Source organism: Pseudophryne corroboree, chromosome 2 (assembly GCF_028390025.1).
Source record: "Pseudophryne corroboree isolate aPseCor3 chromosome 2, aPseCor3.hap2, whole genome shotgun sequence".
Taxonomy (NCBI): Eukaryota; Metazoa; Chordata; class Amphibia; order Anura; family Myobatrachidae; genus Pseudophryne; species Pseudophryne corroboree.
In genome coordinates this window covers 595,298,429-595,322,298 of record NC_086445.1, presented here as the reverse complement: position 1 = coordinate 595,322,298, position 23,870 = coordinate 595,298,429, and the positions used below count along the sequence as shown (strand labels likewise).

General features: G+C 46.4%; 1 protein-coding gene across 2 annotated transcripts in view; it reads right to left on the bottom strand.

Annotated features, from left to right (window-relative positions):
- The window catches only part of RCC1 (regulator of chromosome condensation 1), a 138,890-nt gene that overhangs the window by 90,887 nt on the left and 24,133 nt on the right, over positions 1 to 23,870 (bottom strand). For both annotated transcript variants that reach the window (XM_063954634.1, XM_063954633.1), the window contains exons 3-5: positions 8,801 to 8,991; positions 8,520 to 8,699; positions 7,897 to 7,993 (exon numbers count right to left, since the gene is read on the bottom strand). In XM_063954634.1, the coding sequence (XP_063810704.1) occupies positions 7,897 to 7,993; positions 8,520 to 8,699; positions 8,801 to 8,991 (468 nt within the window). The remainder of the gene's footprint in view (positions 1 to 7,896; positions 7,994 to 8,519; positions 8,700 to 8,800; positions 8,992 to 23,870) is intronic.

Genomic DNA, 23,870 nt, shown 5'->3' with positions numbered 1-23,870 from the left:
GAGGACTGAGGCTGAAAAGACGGTGTCTTTTTCTGCAGAGATGCGACTTAGGGTAAAAAACGGTGGATTTTCCAGCAGTTGCCGTGACCACCAGGTCCGATGGACCGACCCCAAACAAGTCCTCTTCCTTTATACGGCCATACTGTGCCGTTTGGAATCTGCATCACCTGACCACTGTCGTGTCCATAACATCTTCTGGCAGTTATGGACATCGCGTTTATTCATGATGCCAGAGTGCAAATATCCCTCTGTGCATCTCGCATATATAGAAATGCTCTATAGTCAATAAAATACTGTCCCTGTCAAGGGTATCAATATTTTTAGTCAGGGAATCCGACCAAGCCACCCTAGCTCTGCACATCCAGGCTGAGGCGATTGCTGGCCGCAGTATAACACCAGTATGTGTGTATATACTTTTTATTATATTTTCCAGCCTTGTCAGCTGGTCCTTGAGGACGGCCCTATCTATAGACGGTACCGCCACTTGTTTTGATAAGCGTGTGAGCGCCTTATCCACCTTAAGGGGTGTTTCCCAACGCGCCCTAACTTCTGGCGGGAAAGGGTATACCGCCCATAATTTTCTATCGGGGGGAACCCACGCATCATCACACACTTTATTTAATTTATCTGATTCAGGAAAAACTATGGTAGTTTTTTCACATCCCACATAATACCCTCTTTTGTGGTACTTGTAGCATCAGAAATACGTAACACCTCCTTCATTGCCTTTAACGTGTGGCCCTAATAAGGAATACGTTTGTTTATTCACCGTCGACACTGGATTCAGTGTCCCTGTCTGTGTCTGTGTCGACCGACTAAAGTAAACGGGCGTTTTAAAAACCCCTGACGGTGTTTTTGAGACGTCTGGACCGTACTAATTGTTTGTCGGCCGTCTCATGTCGTCAACCGACCTTGCAGCGTGTTGACATTATCACGTAATTTCCTAAATAAGCCATCCATTCCGGTGTCGACTCCCTAGAGAGTGACATCACCATTACAGGCAATTGCTCCGCCTCCTCACCAACATCGTCCTCCTACCTGTCGACACACACGTACCGACACACAGCACACACACAGGGAATGCTCTGATAGAGGACAGGACCCACTAGCCCTTTGGAGAGACAGAGGGAGAGTTTGCCAGCACACACCAAAAACGCTATAATTATATAGGGACAACCTTATATAAGTGTTTTCCCTTATAGCATCTTAATATATATATATATAAGCATATCGCCAAATTAGTGCCCCCCCTCTCTGTTTTAACCCTGTTTCTGTAGTGCAGTGCAGGGGAGAGCCTGGGAGCCTTCCCTCCAGCCTTTCTGTGAGGGAAAATGGCGCTGTGTGCTGAGGAGATAGGCCCCGCCCCTTTTTCGGCGGCCTCGTCTCCCGCTCTTAACGGATTCTGGCAGGGGTTAAATATCTCCATATAGCCTCCGGAGGCTATATGTGAGGTATTTTTAGCCAAAATAGGTATTCATTTTGCCTCCCAGGGCGCCCCCCTCCCAGCGCCCTGCACCCTCAGTGACTGCCGTGTGAAGTGTGCTGAGAGGAAAATGGCGCACAGCTGCAGTGCTGTGCGCTACCTTTAGAAGACTGAGGAGTCTTCTGCCGCCGATTCTGGACCTCTTCTTACTTCAGCATCTGCAAGGGGGCCGGCGGCAAGGCTCCGGTGACCATCCAGGCTGTACCTGTGATCGTCCCTCTGGAGCTGATGTCCAGTAGCCAAGAAGCCAATCCATCCTGCACGCAGGTGAGTTCACTTCTTCTCCCCTAAGTCCCTCGTTGCAGTGATCCTGTTGCCAGCAGGACTCACTGTAAAATAAAAAACCTAAGCTAAACTTTCCTAAGCAGCTCTTTAGGAGAGCCACCTAGATTGCACCCTTCTCGGCCGGGCACAAAAATCTAACTGGCTTGGAGGAGGGTCATAGGGGGAGGAGCCAGTGCACACCACCTGATCCTAAAGCTTTACTTTTTGTGCCCTGTCTCCTGCGGAGCCGCTATTCCCCATGGTCCTTTCAGGAACCCCAGCATCCACTAGGACGATAGAGAAAAATAAATTATAATCTGATTTTAAAAAACAAACAAAACAAAACCCACAACACATAAAATCTATAGCTGGATATGTACGTGACTAACCAGAAAATCTGGCCAGACATTGTTTTTAGGCAATGTGGCAATCAGCTCCATTAAAACTAAGGCATCACACAAATATCAAGAAACACAATGACCCAGTGCCCTCCTAGGTCCAACCAAAGGCATCTGGATGAAGAGCACACTTACTAGAATGAATGTCCTGGCGGCTTAGGAAGTCCGCTTCCCAATTTAGGACTCCGAGACTGAAGACCGGCAGCTCTGCCCGACTGAGAAAGCAACGCTTCTTTCATGGAGCAGCGACTGCAATCTTGATGGTTGATGTAGCCAACAGCTGTTGCTTTGTCGGGCTGTACTCGGACCAGACAATACTGGAGGAGTGGCAGAGCTGGACAAAGAGCTGTAAAGACCACTTGGAGTTTCAGAATGATCGGAAGTCTGCTCTCTTGAGCAGTCCACCGACCCAGAAAGGACTGTTGACAGGTGATTAACCCCCCCACCCATGCAGACTTGCGTCAGTGGAGAACCCAATCCGGAATCCAAAAGTCAGCCCCTGCGTTTTGATTAATAGTTGGGGATTTGTTCCATCGGGCCAGAACCCTTAATCTGAAGCAGCCGGGTGTGAAACCAGGCAGACTCGAACATGTTGAAGGTGGAGACCAGAAAGCCCAGTATCCGAATGCAGGAGTTAAACTGTTACTAAAGCAAACTGAAAGAGCAGCAGGAGGAGACATAGTAGTGACGGGAGATTTTAACTATCCAGAGATAATTTGGAAAAATGATTCATGGGCAATATGTTTTTAAACACACTTAATGATAACTACTTAGTTCAACTAATTGAGGAACCAAATAGGTACAATGCAATCTTAGACCTGGTATTAACAAACAATGGGGATTTGGTATCAAGTATTATAGTAGGGGAACCCATAGGAAACTACCACAATATGGTCACATTCAATATCAGTTTTCATAAACAGCCCTATACTGGCTCAACTAGGACTCTAAACTTTAGCAAAGCGAATTTTGAAAAGATGAGGGTATTTTTCAGGGATATTGAATGGGAAGGTTCGTTTTTAGGAAAAAATACTACGGAGAAATGGGAGGTACTAAAATTCCTGCTAGCTAAAAATACACTCAAATTTATTCCTACGAGCAGCAAAAAAAGGGATAAAAATCATAAACCGATGTGGCTTAACAAAAAGATAAAGGAACTTATGGGCAAGAAAAGGCGAGCATTTAAAAAAAATACAAATCTGACGGGGGAAGCAGAGTCATTTCAGCACTATAAGGAATGTAACAAAATATGCAAAAAGGAAATAAGAGCGGCTAAAGTAGAAACTGAAAAACTAGTAGCAAAGGAAAGCAAAGCGAATCCCAAAAAATTCTTTAAATACATTAATAGCAAGAGATTAAAGAAGGAGAGTATAGGCCCTCTAAAAGACAAGTTGGGAGTCTTAAGCAAAAATGATAATGACATAGCGGACACACTAAATGAGTTTTTTTTCAACAGTATTTACTAGAGAGGACCCAATTCAGGGACTAACACAATCTTAATAATGAGAATATCCCACTGATTAGGTACTTATTTAAGCGAGGAAGTAGTCTGTGACCGATTAAAACATTTAAAGATTAATAAGTCACCAGGTCCCGATGGTATTCAACCAAGGGTTCTAATGGAGCTTCACTCTGAACTTGCAAAACCGCTATTTTTGATCTTTAAGGATTCAGTAATATCAGGTATGGTTCCCAAAGACTGGCGTATAGCGGAAGTAGTGCCTATATTCAAAAAGGGAAGTAAAGCTGAACCAGGTAATTATAGACCAGTAAGTCTTACATCTATAGTGGGGAAAGTATTGGAAGGTATTCTAAGAGATAGTATTCAGAAGTTCCTTGAAGTCAATAAGGTCATTAAAAGGAATCAACATGGGTTTATGAAGGACAGATCCTGTCAAACCAACTTACTTGGCTTTTATGAAACAGTAAGCGCAAACCTAGATCAGGGTAAAGAGGTGGATGTAATCTTTTTAGATTTTGCCAAAGCATTCGACACTGTACCACACGAGACTCATCTACAAGTTATAAGAATCAGGGCTAGGAAGCACAATATGCACTTGGGTCAAAAACTGGTTAGATAGATAATAGGGAGCAGCGCGTTGTGGTTAATGGATCTTTTTCAACTTGGACTGAAGTGCTAAGTGGTATGCCACAAGGCTCAGTATTAGGACCGCTATTGTTCAATATTTTCATTAACGACCTAACAGAAGGTCTAGAGAGCATGGTGTCAATTTTTGCAGATGATACCAAATTATGTAAAGTTATAAATGCGGAGGGGGATGCTGAGTCGCTTCAGAACGACTTAGTTAAATTAGAAGCTTGGGCAGCGAAATGGAGAATGCGCTTCAATACAGACAAGTGTAAGGTAATGCACTGTGGCAACAAGAACAAAAATAACACCTACCTACTAAATGGGGTAAAATTAGGGGATTCTGTACTGGAAAAGGACTTAGGTGTCCTCATAGATAGCAAACTAAGCAGTAGTACCCAAGGTAGGACTGCAGCAAAGAAGGCTAATAAGATATTAGCATGCATAAAACGGGGAATTGATGCTAGGGACGAGAGTATTATACTCCCGTTATATAAATCACTTGTGAGGCCACACCTTGAATACTGTGTACAATTCTGGGCACCTTACTACAAAAAGGATATCCTGGAGCTAGAAAAGGTTCAAAGGCGGGCGACCAAACTAATTAAGGGTATGGAGACGCTGGAATACGAGGAAAGGCTTGCAAGACTAGGCATGTTTACACTGGAAAAGAGGAGATTAAGAGGGGACATGATAAACATTTACAAATATATAAGGGGACAATATACAGATCTTGCGCAGGACCTGTTTTTGGTTAGATCAACACAGAGAACTCGTGGACACTAGCTCAGGTTAGAGGAGAGGAGATTCCGCACAATAAGGCGTAAAGGCTTTTTTACGGTAAGGACGATACGTGTTTGGAATTCCCTGCCTGAGGGAGTTGTAATGGCCGACTCAGTCAACACCTTTAAGAATGGGTTAGATAAATTCCTAATGGATAAGGATATCCAGGGTTACGGGGCATAGTCACGCACTGTGGTTATTATAAAAAAGAGGGATAAAACGTAACGGCAGACATCAGCATCAGTCAAAATTTTATACAAAATAATCGTGCATAGGAGACCACAAATAGGTTGAACTCGATGGACAATTGTCTTTTTTCAACCTTAGATACAATGTTACTATGTAACTCGGGATTAATGCAAGCACATGCGAATCGTGTAGGTCCCAAAGTTTGTCCACCAGAAGGAAGACCCTATGAACTCGAGCCAAGCAAGGCCCACAGATGGAGCATCATCTGAAATAAAGCCAAGAAGACTTCCTCGAATTGATGATACATCCGTACGACTAATGAATATCTATCGCGAGACTGAGGTGTTCACTGAGGACATATGGAGACTGGGTGAAGATAAGAAGATTGTCCAGTTAAAATAGAATCCACATAGCTCATTTGTGGCACAGAGGTGTCATTACTTTCGTGAAGACACAAGAGCCATGTAAAGTCCAAAAGACAAACTCAAAATTGTTAATGTTACTTGTGAACTACAAACCCGGGGGCAGTGTTGGTGACCGAGATGGATGGAACATCCATGGGTTTACTGTGGATGTATCACTTCAACCTTGACAATGGTCCAGTAAGGACCGAAACGTTGGTGTGATGATTTACCCTATGCTACAATAAATCTCTGCTGACTTCATGACCAGTCTGATGAGTGCACTCCATACAAGAATATATATATGGACACTGCTGTTCAGGAGAGCCTGTCATCATTCAAAGCCGGATCATTATAAATGTGGTTGTGGCTGATAGGGAATACAACAGCACAACCTCTCAGTTTGCACTTATATGAGGGCCGGACCAATGGTGAATACTGGTGCACTCAGCGTGATTCTGTTTTGATTTTAATTCCTTGAATTTGCTTGTGGGAATCGCATTACCGTTAAATCGGTTTCTTGCCCCCATAACTCTTCCAATATTGATTGACATGAACCCCTGATGAAGTCCTTTGGGACGAAACGCGTCGGGTATGGTTTTTTGTGAGAACATCAGACATCCTGTATAAAACACTATTGGATGGAATATACTGATTATATCATGTCTTCAACAAAATTGTAATCTGTATTTTAAATATATGTACCATTGGATTTTTATGTGATAATCTATGTTCACTAAAGTATAATGTGCATAGATAATGTGTGAATAAACCCACTGATTTTATCACTTTGTGGTCATAATCTGGAAAAGTATTTCACTAATCAACACATACAGCTCCCTTTGACATTCTGTATTTTTGTATTCTTTTGTCTGTACTCTAGCTAACAGAGAGTACGTCATAAGGTTTGTAGCTTTCACATAGCGCATAATTAGGTCTATACCACATTATATATATATATATATATATTTTTTTTTTTTTTTTTTTACACATACACACAGACGTGTGTGACAAGGGATAGCATACTGAAGGTTATGAATAAGTGGGGCTTAGGAAACCCCTTGGTTTCTGTAATGCAATATGGCTAGCTGTTATGTCAAAAGAGATAGCAGTGCCGAAATTGCTAAGTGAATAATGAACATTCTAAAACAGAAACAAGCACACAGGTACATTCACTACAAGTAAAAATGGTCAGAAAAGGCTCAACAGTCCAGTAGGTAGGAAGGCGCTAACTGTATAACCTGACCACTGAGGAGCTATAAAGGAAGACCAGGAGCCAACTCTCTGGAGACTTGTTGCTGTAGGCAGAGAAGTAAAATGGCCGCTCAGCGTCTCAGCTAGGGAGGAGAGAGGCGAAGAAACCCAGTGGTGGGGTGCCTCCGAGGGAAAGCACCAGGGGAGTTGCTAATTGGGAGTGCTGACCTCCCACTACTAACATGGAGCCCCAGTGCAAAAGGCTGCTATGAATACGGTGCCCAAAGACCTGCTTTCCTGCTGATCTAATGGGGTGTGCAGGTGACTCTGAAGAACCGCTGTCAGCGCCGCCAGGAGTCCCTTACCAGACGGTGAAACGCCTCTACTATGTGGCTCCCTGCAAGCAGGGAGCTGTGCTTACCCGTCCCCCGTGAAGCCCGGCTGCAGATCCATGTGCAGAGGAGGATCCAGCCAAAGACCCAATCGCCAACGTTGTGGTCATTGGCGCCGGAGGTTGGTGGAGCGGCAACGCGGGCGTCCTGCAGAACGTCTACGCTGCCCACTAAAAAAAGCAGCAATAAAATAAGAGTTGAGGCTACTTAAAGGCAGCCCTTGTCTAACAGTGACCGCTGCTGCAAGGCACCAAACCAAAAACTGGCTTGCCTGGGCTGGGATATAGGGGAGATGGCGCCTGGGCTGCCACTGCTGGGAAAACAGATAACCGTTTTTTGCTCCACACTTCTACTCAGCCTATCCACTGTTTAAAGCCTGTGTCCGTTATGGCATGTAGAAGAATAAAATGTATATATACGCTGATCAAAATTAACATGCATTTTCAGTCACAGAAGTGTGCACCTTTAGGAATTGGGGTATACGAACCAACCAACATTGGAAATGTGTCTAATATACTACAAAACACAGTATAGTTTAAGTAGACTAGAGTCCAAATTTTTAACCACACTTCTGGCTCTCACCACCTTTTCCCCCCATGTGTGTAGTTATACATGCCTTTTTCTGAATGAACGTGTGCAAGTACCTGGACCATTTCCTGATTGAAAATACCTATTAAAAGCACCATAATACCATTGCACTCACCTGAGGCTATTTTCACAACTGGTACATTTATTTGCACCTGTATAGGAACCATACTTTTCTTCATTGGCTCCAGTAACCCGATAACACCATTGTTGTCCTAAGAGAAGGAAAACATTAATCAAAGTCCAGTAATACACCAGCAAACACAATGGAAAATGCAATTGTTTTTTTGGGCGCCCTGCCTTTTGATGGAGCAATTTAACTGCCTGATCGTTAAGGCGTGAATACTCATGGGTGCCCATTATTTCTGCAAGCAGAAATATGCAAAAGTCTTTAAAGGATGGTCTCTGACAAGATGCCGATAGATACCTTTATGTGAACGTCTTTAACTTTAAGTGTTTACCCTTTGAATTGGAAGATGGTTGGGCATTCTCACCATTATATTGTTCTCATTTTTCCTCTTATGCACAGAGTATATGAGAAGGAAGAGAATCTTTTGAGGACAGGATCTTTACCATATGTCTACTACTCATAAATGGACACTAAAGAAAAGAAAAAAAAAAAAATAGGGCTACTTGGCCTTTCGACTTTTCTTGTATAGCCTAAGAGAGAGAATGAAGCAATGGACATGGAGTGCTTCCATTTAGGACAGATAGCTGCAGAGACAAGAAAAACACAAATACCCTGAAAGATCCAAAGATGAACACTCTTCCATCCTCCGTCAACGCAGCAGTGTGACTGTCCCCGGCGGACACTTGAACTACCTTTTCAGGTAAATCGACCTTTCCAGGTTGCGTTTCTGAACCCTCTTCTGTAGTGTCTCGGCCTAATGCCCCTTCGTCATTACAGCCAAAAGTATAAATCTATTGAAAAAGACACTAGTGAGCAATAAAGTGATAACCACACACAAAAAAAATTAAATGAATATGTTAAACAGAATATGCTGTATCAAAAACAAACTCACACTCCCTGATGTTCCAAGACACACTGTGTGCATTCCTCCTGCCTCAGCCTGTACAATCTGTTCTGGAAGAGGTACCAGTGCTGGCTTCTTACGTTCCATCACATCTTCTCCCAGGCCCAGTTGGCCCACATCACCTTGGCCAAGAGTTAGCACCAAGCCACCAGTAGAATTGTAAGATACAGGAGTGATCACTGAAATAGAAAATTACTAGTTTAAATACTAGCACTAGCTATAGACGAGTCCGCTGTGGATATAGTATTGTAGGACATAGGGAGGTAAAAATTAAATTTACTGGTCCTTAAGGTTTTACCTTTGCCAGCATAAGCAGAAAACCTGGGGTTGCCATAAAAACAGTATTATACCAACGCGGCGCGCTCCTTCCTCTCAGGCACTCTAAACATAATTCACAATAAGCGGTCTTCCGGAGCCACAGTAACACATCAGGGACTTATTCCCGATCCCATGTGTTTTCGTGTGATCGCGGGTCCATTTTCGACTGATGAAAATGGCTTGTAACAAGATACTGCGATTAATGACCGATGGCCAGAATCGCAGTATCAGGGCAGGATCGGGGCTAATTGGATACTATCGAGTTATTGAATATACCCTGTGTGAGATTCCTTAAGTGTCGAGAGCTGCCGTCTTGTCGGAAAGACGGCAGCTACAGACAGATTTAGGTCGGAAGGGGTTCCGACCTATTCAATGCTGGGCCATTTTTTCCGACAAGTCGGGAATTCCCAACTTGCCGGAAACCACACGCATTGTCAGATTAGCCACGGATTCACGTGTTCCACGGCCAAATCAGACAGATTTTGGTCCCGGTTCAGACCATGTCAATCTGACTTTTTTTTTTTAAATCGTATTGACAATGTCGGAACTGGGGAGATGAGACGGGGGACAGGTCAGCGGAGACAGGACCATGTGAGGAGAAGAGCAGGGACGGAGCGGTGTGGATGGGTGAGGAGACGAGCAGGGACAGAGCAGCTGTCGGGAGCTGCCAAACCAGATTTGGCCAGCTCGTTGAATAGTGACCTTTCGGAATATTTCCGTCAGAAAGGATCTGACAGCTACTGAATACACCCCATAATGTGTATTTATTATATCACATATTGATATGGTTTATGTCTGCAAATATATTATAATAAGGAGATTTATGGTAGACTTACCATAGTTAACTCTTTCTGCAAGGTACACTGGGTTCCACAGGGAATGCATCAGGGTGTAGAGTTGGATCTTGATCTAGAGGCACCAACAGGCTAAGCACAGCCTCCTCTATATTGCCGCCTCCGGACACTGGAGCTCAGTTTCGTTAACCAGTCCAATGCAGTAGCAGGAAAGAGGAGGCAGATGTTAGTCACATAGAAACACATTCTCACGACAGGAGAAGGGACCAGCGGCTAATGCCATACAAACCCAAAGAAGCTAAGTGCGTCAGGGTGGGCGCCCTGTGGAACCCAGTGTACCTCGCAGAAAGAGATTTAACTATGGTAAGTACCATAAATCTCCTTTTCTGCAGCGGGATACACTGTGTTCCACTGGGAATACATTGGGGGATGTCCTAAAGCAGTTCCTCATGGGAGGGGATGCACCATAGTGGGCACAAGAACCCGGCGTCCAAAGGAAGCATCCTGGGAGACGGAAGCATCAAAGGCATAGAACTTAATGAACGTGTTCACTGAGGACCACGTAGCCGCCTTGCACAATTATTCAGCGGACGCGCCTTGGCAGGCCGCCCAAGGAGGTTTAACAGACCAAGTAGAATGGGCTTTGATAGCAGCAATAGCTGGGAGTCCAGCCTGCGTATAGACTTGTGCAATCAACATTCTAATCCATCTGGCCAAGGTTGGCTTATTTGCAGGCCAGCCACGTTTGTGAAAACCAAAAAAAAAAAAGTACAAAAAGGGTATCTGACCTCCTGAGAGAGGCAGTCCTCTCCACGTAAATACAGAGAGCCCGTACCACATCCAAAAATCGCTCTTTGGAGGACAAACCAGAAAAGATAAAAGCCAGAACCACAATCTCTTGGTTAAGGTGAAAAGAGGACACCACCTAAGGCAAATAATCAGGGCAAGTTTGAAGAAGTGCCCGTTTACGGTGAAAAATCAGAAAGGAGCTTTGTTCTGTCGTCAGCCCTAAGTCCGACACCCTCCTAGCAGAGGCAATAGCCAGCAGGAACACGACCTTAAGCAAAAGATATTAAAAGGTCCACAGACTCAAGAGGTTCAAATGGAGACTCTTATATGGCATTCAAGACAACAGACAGATCCCATGGAGCCATAGGAGGGACATACTGTAGGGAGACTGAATCCGTAAAAATAGGATTTTGGTACTTAGCAGGTAAATCCTTTTCTTTGAATCCACTAGGGGTCACTGGAGTACTCTTGGGACGTACCAAAGTTCCCCCTTAGGCGGGAGAGCTGTGTGGCACCTGTAACACTAGACGGCCAAAGCAAGAAGCTGATGCCGTAAACCTGTTAACATGTTACAGCGCACAAACGTGTGCACTGATGACCATGCACTCATGACCTTGTAGCAGCGCGTGTAAGTTGTTTCGTAGAAACTTCTCAACCTGCTGCCCATGACGTTCCCAAAGAACGTGTGGAATGGTCTGACACTGATGTAGGCGGTTGTAGCCTGCCTATGACTTTCCGAAGAACTTGTGGAATGGCCTGACACTGATGTAGGCGGTTGTCTATTATGAAGCTAAGACTGACGTATAGTATAAGGTCTGCTTGGAAGCTGTCTAAGCTATCTTAACTACCTTATAGAGAACAAACAATGTAATTGTTTAACGTACAATTGATGTTTGGCTACATAAACGCGTAGTGCGCGTACCATATCTAAAGTAGCTGAAGTTCCTGAACCTACTGATAACCCAGGAACTACGATTGAGTAAGTGATGTGTAACATCTTCGGAAGGAAAACGGAATTCGTGCGAAGTTCCGCTCTATGATTATAAAACACCAGATACGGTGGCTTGCATGACAAGGCACCCAATGTAGAACACGCCTTGCTGAGGCCAAGGCTAAGAGAAACTGTTTTCCAAGTGAGAAACTTAACCTCCACTTGATATAAGGGTTCAAAATATGAAGACTGTAAAAAAAAAAATTCAACCAGATTCAAGGCCCATGGCGCTGTAGGTGGTATAAATGGAGGTTGTACTCTGAGGACACCTTACTGGAAAGTAAGTACAGTCGGCAAAAGAGCCAAACGCCTTTGCAGGTAAATTGAAAATGCCAAGACCTGCACCTTGAGTGTAGAAACGTAGTCCTCCACCTAATCCAGTCTGTAAAAATATGAAAAGACGGGATAATGATAAAGATAATGTCGGAACTTCCGAGCTTCCCACCAACCTATATAGGCACGCCAAATTCTGTGATAATGAGCTGGCGTAACTGGCTTCCTAGCACTTAACATGGTTGGTAGAACAGATTGTGGCATGCCCTCCCTTCTTAAGAGGGCGGTGTCAACAGCCACCCCGTGAAGCGCCACCTCGCGAAATCGGGATAAAGGCACGGAACCTGTCGTAACAGGTGTGGATGTGGCAGGAGTGGTAAATAATCGGCTGCGAATAGGTTGCAGGGATCCGAGAACCATGCCCTCCGAGGACAATGAGGCGCCAGTAGTACGACCGTCGTGGACTCTCGTTTGGTTTGTTTTAGCAAGCGAGAAAGCAGCGTAAACGGTGGAAACAGCTGCACCAAGCTGTACGGCCACACAATCATGAGAGCATCCACTGCCCCTGCCTTTGGAGCTCTAGTTTTGGACACTGTCTGAGATGGTTGATGATTTTTGGCAAGATGCCATTAGATCCCCCTGTGGGTAACTGCACCGCTTGCCAACATCAGGGATGCTTCCGAATTGAAGGCCCAGTTTCCTGGATGAAAATCCTGACTGCTGGGATAATCTGCCTCCCAGTTGTCCACTCCCAGAATGAACCTTGCCGACAATATCACTTGGTGATGCTCGGCCCAATTGAGGATTTGAGCACTTGTCACATTGCCATGCGACTTCGAAGTCCTCCTCGATCGCAGTTGCGTTGTCTGACTGCACGTGGACAGGCTGAGGCCGGAGCATGTGCACCGCCTACCGCAGCGCGTTGTAAATTGCCCGAGTTCCAGGAAATTTTATTGACAGCAATCTTCTGTGAAGTTGATAATTTGGGACCACAGCTTCCCAACCTCTGAGACTCGCGACCGTCTGAGAATTAGCCAATTCCAGACGCCGAACATTTTCCCTGCGGTGAATGTGTATTTGGAGCCACTAGAGTAGTGATACTCCGGCCCTTGAAGACAACCCCACTATCTGATGAATATGTAGATGCGTGCAATAACATCCAGGTGACAATGACCTGAGCGAACTCTTGCGAACTGGAGTCCGTCGAAAGACGCCACCCTCCTTCCTAACAGTCGAATGCCCAAATGGATGGAGACTGGTCGTGGAATGTGTACTAACTGTACGCAAAGACGAACCCTTTGTGTGTTATGCTCAAACAGGTAAATCCGTTGATCCACGGAATCATTCCTATGCATGAATCATTTGTTACGGAATGAGGCTTGATTACTTTAGGTTGACAATCCAACCGTGCTGAGCGACGCCATTGTACGTTAGTAAGACACGTTGCAGGAATAAGCGTGGAGACGGAGCTTTGTTGAGCAGATTTGCAAAGCACGGAACTGTTATCAGTCTAAGGAATCTGAGATGAGCTATCATGACAGCCAGTACTTGTGACCACCCGAGGCGCAGATACGAAGCCAAACGGTAGCGCCTGAAAGTGAAAATGGTGTCTACTGCAAAACATAAGTAGGCTTGATGCGTCTAAGTACTGTTGTTTGTGGAAAGCCAGAACTACCAACTGCAGGTAGTTCTTTTGAATATGTAGTAAACTACGTACTGGTAGACCTCTTTTAGGGTCAGTATCAAACTGAAGAACATCCTGCGTTTGTATCGCTGTCTGCAGATCCGCCGTCTTGTCTTCTGACCCAGGCAGACCTGAATTGCAAATTGTAATGGTAGAAGACAATCGACCTGTATTATGAAAGCGGAGAACCTAAACTTGCAGATTCACCCAACTGTGGACGCCCACAACTGACGATCGGTGATGGTCTGGAAACACATTATGGCACTTGCCTGTCAGTGGGCTTAGCGTCCTGTAAAAGCCACTGAAAACCTGGTTAACGATGCCTTGAAGTAGGCGGCAGTACCCTAACCGTATACGTGTTGACGACAATTAGTGGTTTGTTGAAACCACGTCTTCTACCACATATCCTGTATGTGGATGTTTTTGTAGCACGGCCTGAAAAGGATTGAGGTGTAAAGACTATATCCTGAGTATTCTAATCAGGAATTTGTGTAGAGAATGGCAGGAAATTAGATTTGTGTCTTTCGTACGAAATGCGTTTGTCCAAGACAGGACAAAACCTGTAGCCAGTGTAAGGTAATGCTTCAGACTTCGTTCTGTTAAGAACATAGCGAAAGTGCTCGTCGTGCCGCAACTAGTGAAGATGAAAGGAAACTAAACTGGCCGACGTCCACAGAAGCTGTACAAGTATAAGGTGTTCTACTTGGAGGGCAAACGTGAACTGAATTGCCATGCCAATTCCGTCTTGTTAACCCAAAACCCGCACCAAAGCAGGGCTAAGCACCACCCCTACTGCTGTACCCAGGGCAAAGACGCGCTAGTATCCCCCAAAGAGGATCGGCTTGAGTCCGTATTCGTCTGAGCTGCTTAGTAAGATATGCTGAATATGGAAAACACACCAGCGTTCCCTGTTTAGCCACCATACCGCATTATCGGGAAAAACGGTCTCCAGTTTTCGTTGAGAACCTGACGTACTGCCTGTTAATTATCAATGGCCGGCTGTGATACGAGGGCTGGCATTGAATAGACAGAAATCAACCTAGCTGAAACTGTCAATTTATAAGACAAATAATAACAAAGTCTCCCCAGGCAGTATACGCGTCGTATGTGCAGTCGTATTTGTTCGACATACTGTCTGACAGACATGGCAGCGAAGCTGCTTGTTTAACTTTACATTAGACGCACTCATTATGTACACTAACCAGTAAGCCCAGAAGGACAGACCAGTACCGTGCTTCGTATCACATAAGGCAAGTGTGTATGAATCCGCATTACAGTGCACGTGTTTAACCTACAATAGTGAAACTAGGTGTACAAAACCAATAAAATAAAAATTCCTAACACCCTGGCTCCTCCAGAGTCCGAGTGTTGTAGTGCAGCCACTTCATGGGAAGAAGCAGGAAGTAACGTTAAAATGGTGTCCGCCATGTGCTTGCCATTGCAAGATAAGTGTATTGATACATACTCATGATGTAGCTATATACAAAGACCCATATATCTATATATATCTATATCTATACACATACAAACATACTTTTGGAAATATATAACCATAAATATACACATATCCATATAGATATACATATATACCCCTATATATACACACATCTTTACAGGTAACATAGCCTTACAGTGCCCAGCAGTCCTGAAAATCACTGACCTCCGCACAGGCTTAAATAGCCTGAGCTGTCTGCTGCCTTAAACGCAGCTTAGTTATGGGGCCTCCCTGCGGGCATTACTCACCACCCCCTCTCCCCGCGATCTCCCTTCTCAGAGACGGACCGCGGCAGCAGTGAGAGCTGTCTGCCGTTAGCCTTTTACCTCTCCCCCCTCTGCATACAGAGCCGCCGTTCGCGGCTCCGGAGCTCTGGCGGGTAGCGGCTAGCGGGAGGGGGCTCTGCTGCGTCCAGGGACTGGGGAGCGCGGGTATGGGAGCGGACGGCCGGGAAGCAGCTTAGCGCCCAGTGGCGGCTGCTGTGCAGTCCGCGGCTGGGCAGTGGAATACAGCCAGTGAATGGTGGCTTGGCGCCCAGCGGCGGCTGCTATGCAGTCCGCAGCTGGGCAGGCAGGAAGTGTTGTTGTGAACTTTGTCCACTTGCTTGGCGCCCAGCGGCGGCTGCTGTGCAGTCCTGCATCCAACACAAGTGAGCGGCGGCAGTGTGAGCTGCCTAACCGCTCATTACCTGTACCAGGGGAGGCTATCACGGGCTTCTGAACTAAGCACGGTCCAGCTTCTTTGTGCAGCCTGAGGCTGCAATCAACTCTGCTCTGGTCAATGGCGGGGCCCTTATCATGGGCACCGGCAGACCATCTGCTGCTGTTCTGCAGCACCCACTATCCCGGACCCCACTTCTCTAATAAGTTGGGAAGGGAGTGGGTAGAAAAAAACTAAAAATAAACTTGCTTGAAGAATCGAAGGACAATCCTGTCCAATGTACCTCCCGACTAGAGGCACAGAAAAATACTGAAGGGTTTATGGGAGTATGGAGGGGGTGACCAGTTACTAATTTAAATATTTAAATGTGCCATTTCCGGCTACGCCCCGTCCATATCCCAAGAGTACTCCAGTGACCCCTAGTTGATGAAAAAAATGCCTTGAGTGAAAGTATGAACATCAGGAATAGATGCAATCTTCCTCTGAAACCACACCGACAAGGCAGAAATATGAACCTTGAGGGAGCCCAGACGAAGGCCTAAGTCCAGGCTTTGTTGCAGAAAAGCCAAAAGTCTGGAAGTTCTGAAATTGTATACATCGTAATTCTTAGCAGCACACCAGGTGAAGTAAGAATTCCAGACACTAATAAATCCGTGCAGAAGCCGGTTTGTGAGCTTTCAACAGTTTGGATAACCTATAGAACAGGCATTCCCAACCACGGTCCTCAAAGCACACCAACAGTGCAAGTTTTAGTGATATCCAGGCTTCAGCACAGGTGACTTAATTAGTAGCTCTGTGCTGCAGCCTGGATATCACTAAAACCTGCACTGTTGGTGTGCCTTGAGGACCGCGGCTGGGAATGCCTGCTATAGAAGAAAAAAAAATTAAGAAAAAATAAGAATTTACTCACCGGTAATTCTATTTCTCGTAGTCCGTAGTGGATGCTGGGGACTCCGTAAGGACCATGGGGAATAGACGGGCTCCGCAGGAGACTGGGCACACTATAAGAAAGATTTGGTACTACCTGGTGTGCACTGGCTCCTCCCTCTATGCCCCTCCTCCAGACCTCAGTTAGGATACTGTGCCCAGAAGAGCTGACACAATAAGGAAGGATTTTGAATCCCGGGTAAGACTCATACCAGCCACACCAATCACACCGTATAACTCGTGATATTAAACCCAGTTAACAGTATGAAATATAACTGAGCCTCTCAACAGATGGCTCAACAATAACCCTTTAGCTAGGCAATAACTATATACAAGTATTGCAGACAATCCGCACTTGGGATGGGCACCCAGCATCCACTACGGACTACGAGAAATAGAATTACCGGTGAGTAAATTCTTATTTTCTCTGACGTCCTAGTGGATGCTGGGGACTCCGTAAGGACCATGGGGATTATACCAAAGCTCCCAAACGGGCGGGAGAGTGCGGATGACTCTGCAGCACCGAATGAGAGAACTCAAGGTCCTCCTCAGCCAGGGTATCAAATTTGTAGAATTTAGCAAATGTGTTTGCCCCTGACCAAGTTGCAGCTCGGCAAAGTTGTAAAGCCGAGACCCCTCGGGCAGCCGCCCAAGATGAGCCCACCTTCCTTGTGGAATGGGCTTTCACTGATTTAGGATGCGGCAATCCAGCCGCAGAATGCGCCAGCTGAATTGTGCTACAAATCCAGCGAGCAATAGTCTGCTTAGAAGCAGGAGCACCTATTTTGTTGGGTGCATACAGGATAAAAAGCGAGTCAGTTTTCCTGACTCCAGCCGTCCTGGAAACATAAATTTTCAAGGCCCTGACTACGTCCAGTAACTTGGAATCCTCCAAGTCCCTAGTAGCCGCAGGCACCACAATAGGTTGGTTCAAGTGAAAAGCTGATACCACCTTAGGGAGAAACTGGGGACGAGTCCTCAATTCTGCCCTATCCATATGGAAAATCAGATAAGGGCTTTTACATGACAAAGCCGCCAACTCTGACACACGCCTGGCCGAAGCCAAGGCCAATAACATGACCACTTTCCACGTGAGATACTTCAGATCCACGGTTTTAAGTGGTTCAAACCAATGTGATTTTAGGAAACTCAACACCACATTGAGATCCCAAGGTGCCACAGGAGGCACAAAAGGGGGTTGAATATGAAGCACTCCCTTTACAAAAGTCTGAACTTCAGGCAGTGAAGCCAGTTCTTTCTGGAAGAAAATCGACAGAGCCGAAATCTGGACCTTAATGGAACCCAATTTTAGGCCCATACTCCTGACTATAGGAAGTGCAGAAAACGACCCAGCTGAAATTCCTCTGTAGGGGCCTTCCTGGCCTCACACCACGCAACATATTTTCGCCAAATGCGGTGATAATAAGATTTTACTTACCGATAAATCTATTTCTCGGAGTCCGTAGTGGATGCTGGGGTTCCTGAAAGGACCATGGGGAATAGCGGCTCCGCAGGAGACAGGGCACAAAAAGTAAAGCTTTTCCAGATCAGGTGGTGTGCACTGGCTCCTCCCCCTATGACCCTCCTCCAGACTCCAGTTAGGTACTGTGCCCGGACGAGCGTACACAATAAGGGAGGATTTTGAATCCCGGGTAAGACTCATACCAGCCACACCAATCACACCGTACAACTTGTGATCTAAACCCAGTTAACAGTATGATAACAGCGGAGCCTCTGAAAGATGGCTTCCTTCAACAATAACCCGAATTAGTTAACAATAACTATGTACAATTATTGCAGATAATCCGCACTTGGGATGGGCGCCCAGCATCCACTACGGACTCCGAGAAATAGATTTATCGGTAAGTAAAATCTTATTTTCTCTATCGTCCTAGTGGATGCTGGGGTTCCTGAAAGGACCATGGGGATTATACCAAAGCTCCCAAACGGGCGGGAGAGTGCGGATGACTCTGCAGCACCGAATGAGAGAACTCCAGGTCCTCCTTAGCCAGAGTATCAAATTTGTAAAATTTTACAAACGTGTTCTCCCCTGACCACGTAGCTGCTCGGCAGAGTTGTAATGCCGAGACCCCTCGGGCAGCCGCCCAAGATGAGCCCACCTTACTTGTGGAGTGGGCCTTCACAGATTTAGGCTGTGGCAGGCCTGCCACAGAATGTGCAAGTTGGATTGTGCTACAGATCCAACGAGCAATCGTCTGCTTAGACGCAGGAGCACCCATCTTGTTGGGTGCATACAATATAAACAACGAGTCAGATTTTCTGACTCCAGCTGTCCTTGCAATATATATTTTTAATGCTCTGACAACGTCCAGTAACTTGGAGTCCTCCAAGTCACTTGTAGCCGCAGGCACTACAATAGGCTGGTTCAGATGAAATGCTGACACCACCTTAGGGAGAAAATGCGGACGAGTCCGCAGTTCTGCCCTGTCCGAATGGAAAATCAGATATGGGCTTTTGTAAGATAAAGCTGCCAGTTCTGACACTCTCCTGGCCGAAGCCAGGGCTAGAAGCATGGTAACTTTCCATGTGAGATATTTCAAATCCACCTTCTTTAGTGGTTCAAACCAATGAGATTTTAGAAAATCCAAAACCACATTGAGATCCCACGGTGCCACTGGAGGCACCACAGGAGGCTGTATATGTAGCACTCCCTTAACAAAGGTCTGGACTTCAGGGACTGAAGCCAATTCTTTTTGAAAGAAAATCGACAGGGCCGAAATTTGAACCTTAATAGATCCCAATTTGAGACCCATAGACAATCCTGATTGCAGGAAATGTAGGAATCGACCCAGTTGAAATTCCTCCGTCGGAACACTCCGATCTTCGCACCACGCAACATATTTTCGCCAAATTCGGTGATAATGTTGCACGGTTACTTCCTTCCTTGCTTTAATCAAAGTAGGAATGACTTCTTCCGGCATGCCTTTTTCCTTTAGGATCCGGCGTTCAACCGCCATGCCGTCAAACGCAGCCGCGGTAAGTCTTGAAACAGACAGGGACCCTGCTGAAGCAAGTCCCTCCTTAGAGGTAGAGGCCACGGATCTTCCGTGATCATCTCTTGAAGTTCCGGGTACCAAGTCCTTCTTGGCCAATCCGGAACCACTAGTATCGTTCTCACGCCTCTTTGCCGTATAATTCTCAATACTTTTGGTATGAGAGGCAGAGGAGGAAACACATATACCGACTGGTACACCCACGGCGTTACCAGCGCGTCCACAGCTATTGCCTGCGGATCTCTTGACCTGGCGCAATACCTGTCCAGTTTTTTGTTGAGGCGAGACGCCATCATGTCCACCATTGGTCTTTCCCAACGGGTTACCAGCATGTGGAAGACTTCTGGATGAAGTCCCCACTCTCCCGGGTGAAGATCGTGTCTGCTGAGGAAGTCTGCTTCCCAGTTGTCCACTCCCGGGATGAACACTGCTGACAGTGCTATCACATGATTCTCTGCCCAGCGAAGAATCCTTGCAGCTTCTGCCATTGCACTCCTGCTTCTTGTGCCGCCCTGTCTGTTCACATGGGCGACTGCCGTGATGTTGTCCGACTGGATCAACACCGGTTTTCCTTGAAGCAGAGGTTCTGCCTGGCTTAGAGCATTGTATATTGCTCTTAGTTCCAGAATGTTTATGTGAAGAGACGTTTCCAGGCTCGTCCATACTCCCTGGAAGTTTCTTCCTTGTGTGACTGCTCCCCAGCCTCTCAGGCTGGCGTCCGTGGTCACCAGGATCCAATCCTGTATGCCGAATCTGCGGCCCTCCAATAGATGAGGACTCTGCAACCACCACAGAAGAGACACCCTTGTCCTTGGAGACAGGGTTATCCGTAGGTGCATCTGAAGATGCGACCCTGACCATTTGTCCAACAGATCCCTTTGGAAAATTCTTGCGTGGAATCTGCCGAATGGAATTGCTTCGTAAGAAGCCACCATTTTTCCCAGGACTCTTGTGCATTGATGTACAGACACCTTTCCTGGTTTTAGGAGGTTCCTGACAAGCTCTGATAACTCCTTGGCTTTTTCCTCCGGGAGAAAAACCTTTTTCTGAACCGTGTCCAGAATCATCCCTAGGAACAGCAGACGAGTTGTCGGCATTAACTGGGATTTTGGAATATTCAGAATCCACCCGTGCTGTTTTAGCACTTCTTGAGACAGTGCTAATCCCATCTCTAGCTGTTCTCTGGACCTTGCCCTTATTAGGAGATCGTCCAAGTATGGGATAATTAATACGCCTTTTCTTCGAAGAAGAATCATCATCTCGGCCATTACCTTTGTAAAGACCCGAGGTGCCGTGGACAATCCGAACGGCAGCGTCTGAAACTGATAGTGACAGTTTTGTACAACGAACCTGAGGTACCCCTGGTGTGAGGGGTAAATTGGAACGTGGAGATACGCATCCTTGATGTCCAAGGATACCATAAAGTCCCCCTCTTCCAGGTTCGCTATCACTGCTCTGAGTGACTCCATCTTGAACTTGAACTTCTTTATGTACAGGTTCAAGGACTTCAGATTTAGAATAGGCCTTACCGAGCCATCCGGCTTCGGTACCACAAAAAGAGTGGAATAATACCCCTTCCCTTGTTGCAGAAGAGGTACCTTGACTATCACCTGCTGAGAGTACAGCTTGTGAATGGCTTCCAAAACCGTCTCCCTTTCGGAGGGGGACGTTGGTAAAGCAGACTTCAGGAAACGGCGAGGTGGATCTGTCTCTAATTCCAACCTGTACCCCTGAGATATTATCTGCAGGATCCAGGGATCTACTTGCGAGTGAGCCCACTGCGCGCTGTAATTTTTGAGACGACCCCCCACCGTCCCCGAATCCGCTTGAGAAGCCCCAGCGTCATGCTGAGGCTTTTGTAGAAGCCGGGGAGGGCTTCTGATCCTGGGAAGGAGCTGCCTGTTGCTGTCTCTTCCCTCGACCTCTGCCTCGTGGCAGATATGAATAGCCCTTTGCTCTCTTATTTTTAAAGGAACGAAAGGGCTGCGGTTGAAAGGTCGGTGCCTTTTTCTGTTGGGGAGTGACTTGAGGTAGAAAGGTGGATTTCCCGGCTGTAGCCGTGGCCACCAAATCTGATAGACCGACTCCAAATAACTCCTCCCCTTTATACTGCAAAACTTCCATATGCCGTTTTGAATCCGCATCGCCTGTCCACTGTCGCGTCCATAAAGCTCTTCTGGCCGAAATGGACATAGCACTTACCCGTGATGCCAGTGTGCAGATATCCCTCTGTGCATCACGCATATAAAGAAATGCATCCTTTATTTGTTCTAACGACAGTAAAATATTGTCCCTGTCCAGGGTATCAATATTTTCAATCAGGGACTCTGACCAAACTACCCCAGCACTGCACATCCAGGCAGTCGCTATAGCTGGTCGTAGTATAACACCTGCATGTGTGTATATACTTTTTTGGATATTTTCCATCCTCCTATCTGATGGATCTTTAAGTGCGGCCGTCTCAGGAGAGGGTAACGCCACTTGTTTAGATAAGCGTGTTAGCGCCTTGTCCACCCTAGGAGGTGTTTCCCAGCGCTCCCTAACCTCTGGCGGGAAAGGGTATAATGCCAGTAATTTCTTTGAAATTATCAGCTTTTTATCAGGGGCAACCCACGCTTCATTACACACGTCATTTAGTTCTTCTGATTCAGGAAAAACTATAGGTAGTTTTTTCACACCCCACATAATACCCTGTTTAGTGGTACCTGTAGTATCAGCTAAATGTAACGCCTCCTTCATTGCCAAAATCATATAACGTGTGGCCCTACTGGAAAATACGGTTGATTCGTCACCGTCACCACTGGAGTCATCGCCTGTGTCTGGGTCTGTGTCGACCGACTGAGGCAAAGGGCGTTTCACAGCCCCTGACGGTGTTTGAGTCGCCTGGACAGGCACTAATTGATTGTCCGGCTGTCTCATGTCGTCAAACGACTGCTTTAGCGTGTTGACACTATCCCGTAGTTCCATAAATAAAGGCATCCATTCTGGTGTCGACTCCCTAGGGGGTGACATCCTCATATTTGGCAATTGCTCCGCCTCCACGCCAATATCGTCCTCATACATGTCGACACACACGTACCGACACACAGCAGACACACAGGGAATGCTCCTAACGAAGACAGGACCCACTAGCCCTTTGGGGAGACAGAGGGAGAGTTTGCCAGCACACACCAAAAGCGCTATATATATATATATATCAGGGATAGCCTTATAATAAGTGCTCCCTTATAGCTGCTTTGTTATATCAAAATATCGCCATTAATTTGCCCCCCCTCTCTGTTTTACCCTGTTTCTGTAGTGCAGTGCAGGGGAGAGACTTGGGAGCCGTCCTGACCAGCGGAGCTGTGAGAGGAAATGGCGCCGTGTGCTGAGGAGATAGGCCCCGCCCCTTTTCTGGCGGGCTCGTCTCCCGCTATTTAGAGAAATCAGGCAGGGGTTAAATATCTCCATATAGCCTCTGGGGGCTATATGTGAGGTATTTTTAGCCTTTATATAGGTTACATTTGCCTCCCAGGGCGCCCCCCTCCCAGCGCCCTGCACCCTCAGTGACTGCCGTGTGAAGTGTGCTGAGAGGAAAATGGCGCACAGCTGCAGTGCTGTGCGCTACCTTTAGAAGACTGCAGGAGTCTTCAGCCGCCGATTCTGGACCTCTTCTGACTTCAGCATCTGCAAGGGGGCCGGCGGCGCGGCTCCGGTGACCATCCAGGCTGTACCTGTGATCGTCCCTCTGGAGCTTGATGTCCAGTAGCCAAGAAGCCAATCCATCCTGCACGCAGGTGAGTTGACTCCTTCTCCCCTCAGTCCCTCGCTGCAGTGATCCTGTTGCCAGCAGGAATCACTGTAAAATAAAAAACCTAGCTAAACTTTTTCTAAGCAGCTCTTTAGGAGAGCCACCTAGATTGCACCCTTCTCGGCCGGGCACAAAAATCTAACTGGAGTCTGGAGGAGGGTCATAGGGGGAGGAGCCAGTGCACACCACCTGATCTGGAAAAGCTTTACTTTTTGTGCCCCGTCTCCTGCGGAGCCGCTATTCCCCATGGTCCTTTCAGGAACCCCAGCATCCACTAGGACGATAGAGAAAATGGTTTGCGGTTACTTCTTTCCTGGCTTTTA